The sequence below is a fragment of the Heliangelus exortis genome (genome assembly GCF_036169615.1).
Source record: "Heliangelus exortis chromosome W unlocalized genomic scaffold, bHelExo1.hap1 SUPER_W_unloc_2, whole genome shotgun sequence".
NCBI classification, from domain to species: Eukaryota; Metazoa; Chordata; class Aves; order Apodiformes; family Trochilidae; genus Heliangelus; species Heliangelus exortis.
The window spans coordinates 533468-543027 of NW_027285919.1; the positions used below are offsets into that span (position 1 = coordinate 533468).

Genomic DNA, 9560 nt, shown 5'->3' on the forward strand with positions numbered 1-9560 from the left:
AGTGAGTGAGTGAGGGGCCTCTGGCTGCTTTGCTGCTTTGCTGTGCTCCTGCATGGCAGTGGCTGCTGGGCACATCCCCAGCCTGATCCCTGCCAGTCCCCTCTTTGGGTCCGCCCGCCCAGAGCTGGCTCTGTCCTCGGGAGCTGGCACGGGGCTGGGTGCTGGGTAGGGCCCTTCAGTTAGTCCTGCCAGCACCTTCAGCTCCCCCTCCTCCCTTGCTTTGTTAGATTCCAATCCTGATGCCACCACCCTTTGGTATTCAGCTGCAAAGGGCCAGAAGATGTGTGCGGATGCTCTAGAAGAGTTAGGAGAGGTACCTACAGAGACTGTCACCTGCCTTGTGCCTGCTCCAGCATATGTTCTGCTGGAGTTATGCTCCCCATAACCTTCTCTTGTTGCAGGAGCAGGACAAGGAGTGTCTGAAAGATCTGATAGCCACCTTTTGCCCCTCCAGCCTCAGGAGTCTGCAGGATGTCTTGCAGGTCTGGCATTTCCAGAGCAGGTCACAGTTTCCCCCGTGCAAACCCCCCAGGGAGGTTTCTCCCCCAAAGCCCTCTGCACCCTGAGGGGTACAGAGGCATAGAAAGGAGCAGAGGCTGCAGTGGGAAGGGGCTCTGGCCACCTCCTGGCCATGGCAGATTGGTGTGGGGATTCTTCCCTGAGGCTGGGAGGGAGAGCCAGGCTTTGCTGCTGTTCCCAGGAAGCTGTGGCAATCAGTCCCAGGGTAAGGAGCCTCAGGTCCAGACAAGCTCCAGTTCCCCTGACACCCCTTCCCACTGTCCTGGATACTCTGTGGGTATCTCTGGTCTCAGTCCTTGTGTTGGTACCTCCACTCCCTGGACTGAAAGGACAATGGGCAAAATCTTCCAGCTGCAGCCTGAGAGGGAGGGAGGGAGGGAGGGAGGGAGGGAGGGAGGGAGGGAGGGAGGGAAAGAGGGAGGGGAGAGAGCTGGCCCAAGCTCTGGGCTGCATCTTTGGGACTGGAGCACCAGGACCTGGCCAGGGAGCCTGGGCCTTGTGCTGCTGGGAGGGGCCCCTCCCTGTGTGTGGCATCTGAAGGGATGGTTGCAGCCCAGTGGCAGCAGCATCCTCCCTCTGTTCCCTCCAGGCAGAAACACTCTTGAGGTGCATCCACAGAAAAGTGGAGGAGGTGTGCACAGAACCAGGGCAGTTTGTCCTGAGATCGGTGCTCGGGCTGCTGAGCGAGTGCTGCCCCGAGGCAACAGTTAGGAGCCTGCTGAGGATCAGTCCCTCCTGTGACAAGTATGAGCCCCAAGAGCCCTGGGGACTTGCTCCGTAGCCCAGGCACAGCACAGTGGCCAAGGCAGCCCTGCTAACAGAGTGTTCTGGCTTGCAGCGCTGCGCTGGCCATGTGGGAGATGCTGCTGTCCCTGCCCAGCACTGCTGAGACAGTCCTTGACAGGCTGCTGGGTGTGATCCAGGGCTGGAGACCAAACTGTGCTATCCCATCTGTGAGTGAGCAGAGCAGGCCTTGCTTCAGGGCCTTCAGGGCTGTTGATGGCTCCCCAGGAAAAGAGACACAGCCCCTCCTGCCTGCCCCCAACAGCCCCCTCCTCCAGCACTTGTGGACACAGCCCCTGGGGGCCAGCAGGGACCTGCCCTGCACCAACCCCCCTGTTCCAGCCCCCCAAGGCTGCCCCGTGAGCTCCCCAAGGACAAATATGCCCCAGCAGCTTCCTTGCACTGAGAGCTGTCCCTGTGTCTTTCTGCAGGCAAGCCAGGTCCTGTACAGGCTCAGCCAGCGGCCCCGCTGTCAGAGGATCCTGGAAGGGCTCTTCCCCAGGCTCCTCATGACCCTGCTCTACAAACTTTCCCTGGCTGCAGTGATCCTGGAGCAGAAGCAGCCTGGGGCTGATCAACCCGTCCCTTTGGGGTGCGCCATCCCCTTCCCCTGCCATTCCCCTGGGCCCTGGGCCAGGGCCCCTGCTCTGTGTGTAACTGGACCTTGCTCTGCACACAGGTTGGCAGTGGAGGGCATTAAAGTTCTGCTGCACGCTGCTGGCTGTGAAGGGCATGTCCAGAACATCCAGAAGCAGGGCGGCTGGGACATGATGCTGCGAGCAGAGACCCTGGAGAGAGGAGTCAGATTGCTGGCCAGGTGAGAGCCCTTTGTAGCCAGCAGTGCCTCGGCAGCCCCATCCCCGGGGGCAGAGAAGTCCCCAGGCACCCAGGCCCCGGGCTGCAGCCGCAGCGCTGGCCAGGGAGCGATCCGAGTGGCGAGGGGTGCTCCTTGCCTGGGGAGAGAGCAGGGCGCTGTCAGCAAGTGGTGTGGAGGCTGTGGCTGGGGGCAAAGGCGTGTCCTGGCCTGGGCTGTCCTGGCTGGGCTGGGCAGGGCAATCCCAGCAAGGCTTTGCCTGCCCTGCTCACTGCCAGCACTGCTTTTCTTTTCTTGCCCTGCCCTGCCCTGCCCTGCCCAGAGAGATGAGGAAGAGCCCGGCTGAGCAGCAAGCCTTCCTGTTCCAGCACATGAAGGAGATTCTTGCTCAGAGGAGGGAATGGCAGATGAACTATGCCATGACTTTCTATAGTGAGGTAAGCCTGGTGGGAAGCAGTGCCTCTGCCAGATGCTCCTGAAGCCATCCCTCTGGCACAGGCGGCTGCCGCCGGGTGGGATGCCAGTCCCTGGAGCTGGGACAGAGGGCTCTGCTGCCAGTCAGTCCCTGGGCCCTCCATCCAGCCCTCCCTGCTGGGGCAGTGCTCAGCACCCCCACGTGTCCACAGGCAGGGCTGCCCCCCGGAGGGGCTGTGTCAGCCCCAAGCTGGCAGCGTAACCAGGAGCTGCAGAGTGCCAGGGTCCCGCAGCTCTGCCCGTCTCTCACCGCTGTTGTTCTTTCAGCTGCTGGGCTGCCAGGGCCTGGGAAAGGATTGGAGTGACCTGCGCCTCCTCCACGCCTACCTGAGCCATGGCAGTCAGACAATCCGTCTGCGGGCACTCGAGGGCTTGGTGGCACTGTCAGGAGATCCGCAGATGGTGAGCGAGGCGGAGTCAGGTGGAGCCGCCTTGGCAGCCTGGGGCTGGGGCAGGGGTAACGCGCTGGCTTGGGCCTGGCTGAGAGGAAGGAGGTGGCTGTCAGCAGAGAGAGGGGTGGCTGAGCAGGGGCCACAGAGCCTTTGCTGTCCTGCTCTCTCCTTCATCCCCATCGGCATGCGCAGCGCCTGCCGGGAAGCCGGGGGGGAGGCTGGTGCTCAGCACACGGGGCGTTTGTGCCAGGCTGCTCCTCCACTGCTCCACCCTCACAGAAATTCTCTGTTTCCTCCAGGCAAGAGAAATGCGGGGCAGATCTCTGCTGGACAGGATCCTGAGGTGCCTGAAGGATCCATCCACAGACATCAGGATGGAGGCCTTGCTCTTCTTCCAGACCATGATGGGTCAGCTGAAGAGGAAAGAGGCCAGCCCCATCGCTCTGCTGCTGGCACAGAAGCTCCCAGCCCTCTTTGGTGATGTAAGGCTGCTGTGGGACCTGATCCCGCAGAGGGGCAAGGGACAAGGACAGCTGCCCTCCAGCCCAGCCCCACGGGCAGCACTTGGGCAGGGCTGCTGCCCTCCTCACGGCCCTGGGCTCTGCTGGGAGGGCTCTGCACCCAGCATGGCTTCTCCTTGGCCTCGGCCTCTAGATAGGTGCCCCGAGCCCAGCAACCCCAGAGCACCTCCCCTCACGCTGACCACGTTAATGCTTTTGGTCACCGTGGCTGGGGAGAGGCTGTTGTGCAGTCACACTGTCTTCTTTCCTCCCAGGAGTCCAGCCAGGTGCAAGAGCTCTCCCTCAGCCTCTTCGGGGACACGATGAAGGCTGTGGTGGGCAGAGACAAGGCAGAGATGAAGGAGGCGATACGCGGGGTCGTGGTCTCGCTCTTCCTGCACATGAATGCTGAGAGCAGGAGTGTGGCTGAGGTAGAGAGTTGAAAGCTGAGCACCTGCTTTGCCCTTCCTTCCCTTTGCCCCAGCCCTGGCAGCAGCAGCTCAGCAGCTCTTGCCCATTTCTCTTGTGCTGGCTGTGAGAGTGCCATAAGTGAGGCGGTGGCTGCCCCGTGTCCCTGCCTCGGGCATTGAAGCCCGGGCGATCAGGCTCTGTCCCCAGCTGCCTCTTCCCAGAAGTAGCTGGGGACAGTTTGCAGCCTTGCTCAGAGGAGGGGGACGACAGGTCTCCTGCTCTGAGCTGTGGTGCCAGCTCCCACCTGCTGCTGTTTTGCAGGCCTCTGGCAAAACCCTCCTCATCTGTGCCAAGTTCCTGGGCTGGAGGAAGCTCAAGAGGGTGATCAAGAAGGGGAAGAACTGGATGATTGGAGAGACTTTGGTGAGGACAAGCCCCAGGTGCCAGGGCCTGGGCTGGGCAGGGGATGGATGCTCCATGTGCCCAGGGTGTGGATGTGCAGCTGTTCCTGGCTGTCCCTGATCCAGAGCAGAATGCACAGCTTGGAGCTCAGTCCCCCTTCTTTCCCCTTTCCCCAAGGCACAGCCAGGGCTTCTTCTGCAGGCCCCTCTTCCCCCCAGCCCCTGGGTGCTGCAGGAGCCCCCAGCCCACCTGGGCCCTGGCAGCAGCATGGAGGGGTCACAGTGCCCCCAGACCCCCTCTGAGAGCCTGTGGCTCTGGCTGCACCTCAGCCCCCCGGGGCTCCTGGCTGGCAGAAAGGAATGGCCTGGGGGGGAAGGGGTGGGATGGGCAGAGGGACTGCTCTGGCAGATGGGGAATGGTCTGTGCCAGCCCCATGATGTGACCTCGGGCACTCTCCAGCTGAAGCAGGACAGGAGCAGGGTGGAAGACTACGTGTGCTTCAGCCTGCACTACCTGTGGGACTCTCAGGCCGGCGTGAGAATGGAGGCCATCAGGTTCATAGGTGAGCCACAGCCCCTGGGGACCCTCTTCTGGCAGCCCGGCCCCAGCCCCCGGCACTGCCCTGGCACCAGGAGCAGCCCTGTGGCTGTCCTGGGCAGGGCCCTGGCCTCCCGCTGCCCCCCCTGCCCTGCCCTGCCCAGGCCTCGGTGGCCTTGGTGGCCGCCTGGCTCAGTGTCAGCAGCGCCCTCGGGGACTTGCCCGGGGCCATCCCCGCAGAGTGCTGGGCAGGAGGGCGTGCGGCCGAGCTGGCCGGGCCGGGGGCTGTGCTGCCGCAGTGCTGGGGAGGGGGAGGTCTGACGGGAGCTCTGTGCACAGGGACTGCTGCGCGGCACCTGGGGAGGAATCGATCCAAACAGACACTGGAGGTTGTGTGGGATGGTGAGTAGGGTCAGAGGGTGCTGGTGGGGCAGGGGAGAGAGCCTGGGCAGGGTGCTGCCATTCCTGGCTCCGCTGCTGCGGGGAAAGGAGGGAGGGAGAAGCTGTGACTGTCCCATCCCTGGAAGTGTTCATGGCCAGGCTGGCTGTGGCTTGGAGCTCCCCGGCCAAGTGGGAGGTGTCCCTGCCCGAGGTGGGGGGTTGTGAATAGGCGATCCTTAAGAAGATCCCTTCCAGCCCAACCCAGTCTGGGAGCCTGGGATTCCTGAGCAGCAGCTTCCAGCTGCTCCCTTGGTCCCAGCTGCTCCTCCTAGTCAGGTAAAGAGAGGGATGGGCTTGCACAGAAGGGGCTGTGCAGACAGCAGGGTTTCACCGCTGCTCGCTTTCTTTCTGTTGCAGCCGTCAATAGCTTGGAGTATGACCCTGATCCCTCAGTCAGGTCCTTAGCAGCTCAGACCTTGCACATCCTGCAGAGGGTGAGGGAGCCGGAGAGATCAAGATGGTCCTTCCCAGGCCTGTGCTTCTGCTGATGATGAGATGGGTCAAGGACGATCTTGCTGCCCCCATCTTCCTGATGGTACTTTCACCACCGCCCCGTCACGGCTGCTGTTCCCTCATGTGCACCCCCGGGCTGTGCCCGACTGTCCCTGTCCAAACGAGTGCCCCCAGAACTCTCCTGTGCCCTGGCCCTCCCAGTTAAACCTCCCTAATGTCATCCCAGCAGGAGGAAGTGGCTGCACTGGGCCGAAGGTCCTGGTGGGAAGATGGCCTTGAGAAATTGTCCCTGACCTAAGGGCTCCTGGTGCAGATGGCAGCGTGGGAACAAAGATGGAAGCAGCAGCCCCGTGCCATGACCTCCTTTGCACAGGCAGCACCCAGAGCCTGCAGAGCACACAGCGTTTGTCCTGGCCTCTCCTGCTACCTGCACATCAGCTGAGCCCTGTGAGTGCCCTGGCCCCAGCTTGTTGGACAGCCAGGTTCCCCTTCTTTAGGGTGGTGATGCCAGGAGGCAGAGGGCAGAAGGGAGTCAGGGTTTACCTCAGCAAAAAGCTCTTTTAAACCCTAGCACTGCTTTGTCTTCAGGGCTTTGTTTGGCAGCTGCAGGAAGAAGGCAGAGTGTAAAATGGAGGGTGTTTCACCTGAAATGATGAGCCTGGTCACCAAGCACAGCTACACCAGGGCAGTCCTGGGCACAGCTGAGGATGATGATGATGAACGTTTGCTCCTCGCAGCAGTTCCTGCTCAGTGTCATGGGCATCATCAGCTGGTGCTGAGTTCTTCCAGCCCACCTACAGGTGAGGAATTGCATCAGCACCCGGAGACTCCCAACTGATTCCAGCTCTCCCAAGCTGTGAGAAGCAGCTGCTGCATTCTTCTTCTGTCACTTCCAGGAGGTCACCAGGGTGTCTGCAGAGTTTTTGAACTCTCCCACAGAGACCTAGAGCAGCTGGATTCAGACACCCAAACAAGATACCCTGTTGGAGGCTGTTTGGCAATGGATCCATCACCAGCTGCCCAAGAGGCTACAGGAGGTTCCAGCCTTGCTGGGCAGGGTCAGCGTCACCGGGTGGGCCCAGGTGGCTTGGGACAGCTGGGCAGGGCAGAGCTGAGCCAGAGCTGCTTTCCTTGTCTCATCAGAGCAGCAGGAGGTGCAGCCTCCTGGCCTCTGGGACAGCTCCCAACAGGTCAAAAAGGTCCCCAAATAAAATGTGGTGTTGGGAAAGTACAGCATGTGGTGAAATCTGTTGGATGGGACCTGGGCTCTGATCCTGGGACCGATCCTGGGCTCAAGGCATCACAGAATCCTAGGAGTTCGTGTCTGCCTCAGTTTCCCTCACGTTACCCTTCGATTCCGCACATGAGCTCCTCTGCTCTTTCCTGTGCAACACTCTGCAGTCAGCAGGAAAACACCTTAAGTTGCAACGCTATGGGGTGAGCAGCAAAATCAGCTGAGATTATCAGGAACAGCGTGGCCAGCAGGTCCAAGGAAGGGATTCTGCCCCTGTACTCAGCGCTGGTGAGGCCACCCCTCGAGTCCTGTGTCCAGTTCTGGGCCCCTCAGTTCAGGAAGGATATCGAGGTCCTAGAGCAGGTCCAAAGGAGGGCAACCAGGCTGGTGAAAGGACTCGAGCACAGACCCTATGAAGAGAGGCTGAGGGAGCTGGGGCTGTTCAGCCTGAAGAAGAGGAGGCTCAGGGGAGACCTCATCACTCCCTACAACTCCCTGAAAGGAGGTTGGAGCCAAGTGGGGGTTTGTAGTCAGCAGGTGGCAGGACCTGCCGAGTAATGAGCTCAGTCGGTGCTCAGCCTCACCTGTGCCCAGTTAGGGCTGGCCCAAGTGCGCATGCTCAAAGATCAAGGGCCAATAAAAGGCGGGGCCTGAGACTGGCAAGGGGCTCACTCTGAAGCAGGTCGGCAGCTGTGCTGGTTGGAGGCCAGTCCTCTACTGATCCTGTCCTCACTCAGAGCCTATCATCGCTTCGAAGTTCATCTCCTGTTACATCTGGTGGAGAATGCGGGCATAGACTCTCGTCTAAACCACCTTCTCCGAGTGAACTTCTCATCTTTCTTCCGGAACTCGAGAAATTAGGGTAAGAGAGACCCCTTTTTTCTCTTATTACTCACATTGCTAAGCCTCTTGTCGAAAGATGGGTAAACCCACTGAAGCTGCCGCCACCGAAAAAATTGTGGCACAAGCAGAGAGCCAGGAACTCCTTGGCTCCCCGGGTCCTGCTAAAGCCCGGGACTTATGGGAAGAGGTTTATGACCTACTGGCGGACCTCAATTCAAAAGAAATTAACGGCGACATCATCGGCGCCGACAACACTTGGAGGGTCGTATGCGGCTTACTGGCGATGATGAAAACCGAGGTGAAGGCGGCACTCGCCACTGCCACACCTCCATTACTAAAAACTGAAGCGTTCCCCCCAAGAAAGTGCCCGCGGTGATCCCCTCGGCACCACCCCTTGAGGAACTAACACCCAAAAATGTACCCGCCGTGACTCCCTCGGCACCACCCGCCGAGGAAGGCATAACGAAACACGTGTGTCTGGGGTTGGACACTGGCAAGCCTGCCATAAAGGGCATGACAGGGAAGCCCCACAAAAGCGTGGCCGAATTCCTGTCGGATATCGGCCCAGAAGAGACACCAAAAAATAACGAGGCGGAAACCGCGACGTGCAGCACATCCGGCTGCTACAGAGAGACATCCCCGGCGCTGCCCCCAGCCCCACGAAAGGCCGAAAACCCAGCTTTTCAGCGGTACAGGGACCCACCTACCCTGACGGATGACGACGATGATGCCCCGACCCCGCTGCGGCGACTGCAAAACGCCCAGGGCGCTACTACCGGCCGCCCAGGGCGATGGTCTGGTATCATCCGGGATGCCATTCTGGAAGGCGAATGGGAGCCCACCCCTGTTGCGTGCCCGGTGCTGCAGGACGCGAACGGCCAACCGATCTTTGAGCAGCATTCGTGGAAGACCTTGCAGCAGGCACGGAAGGTGATCAAAGAGCAGGGGCTAAGATCGGAGAGCGGCCGGGCTGTCCTGGATTGGCTGTTTACCTCCGACACAAACAGCCCCTACGACTGCCGCAGCCTAGCCAGATACCGATTAACCCCCTCCCAGCAGTTCATCTGGTTAAGAGAGTGGGAACGCCTCGCTGCGGCAGAGGTAAACCGCGCTAGGGCACCCGGAGATCCGCTAGCGGGTGTCACGGCAGAAATGCTCACTGGCTCTGGACGCTTCGCAGAAATCAGCATGCAGCTGCAATATCCGCGTGAGCTCCACCATGCCGCGGCAAGCCTGGCACGCCAGGCACTTTATGCAGTTCCAGAGCCGCACCCCGGACCATCGTTTACTAACGTGAAGCAAGGGCCGAATGAACCCTTTCAGAATTTCGTTGACCGGCTGTGGCAATCAGTCACGGCCCAGTCGGATTTGACGACCGATCAACGCGAGTCCATGTTTAAATTATTGGCGTTCGAGAACGCGAATCCCAAACTGAAAGCATTACTCTCGACACTGCCAAGAACAGCGTCGGTATCTGACATGCTGGATGTCGCCGCCAGAGCGTCTCAACACCAGCAACATCAAGGGATGGCTGGTGCTTTCGCAGCCGCGCTGGAACCTACCCATCAGCTCCTTGCGGCGGTAGCCCAGAAACTGTCCAACGATGGAAGACGTAATCATCGATCTCAGCGCAATCACGCGAACGGTCAACGCCATTCCAACCCGGTCTGTCCACGATGCCATGCACGAGGACATAACCGACGAAATTGCTCTGCGATCGTCTGGTGCAACCACTGCCAGTCAGCATCCCACAATGA

The 9560-nt window shown here is 60.4% G+C and overlaps 1 protein-coding gene across 1 annotated transcript; it reads left to right on the top strand.

The window, feature by feature from the left end:
• The first annotated feature begins 1360 nt into the window (after positions 1–1360).
• LOC139790564 (maestro heat-like repeat-containing protein family member 7) lies at positions 1361–5242 on the top strand. Its single transcript, XM_071732430.1, has 10 exons — positions 1361–1472; positions 1734–1894; positions 1982–2119; positions 2439–2553; positions 2858–2992; positions 3282–3464; positions 3758–3913; positions 4215–4316; positions 4755–4857; positions 5172–5242. The coding sequence occupies exons 1-10, from the start codon at positions 1371–1373 to the stop codon at positions 5240–5242; spliced, it is 1266 nt and encodes a 421-aa protein (XP_071588531.1). The 5' UTR covers positions 1361–1370.
• The last annotated feature ends 4318 nt before the right edge of the window (positions 5243–9560 follow it).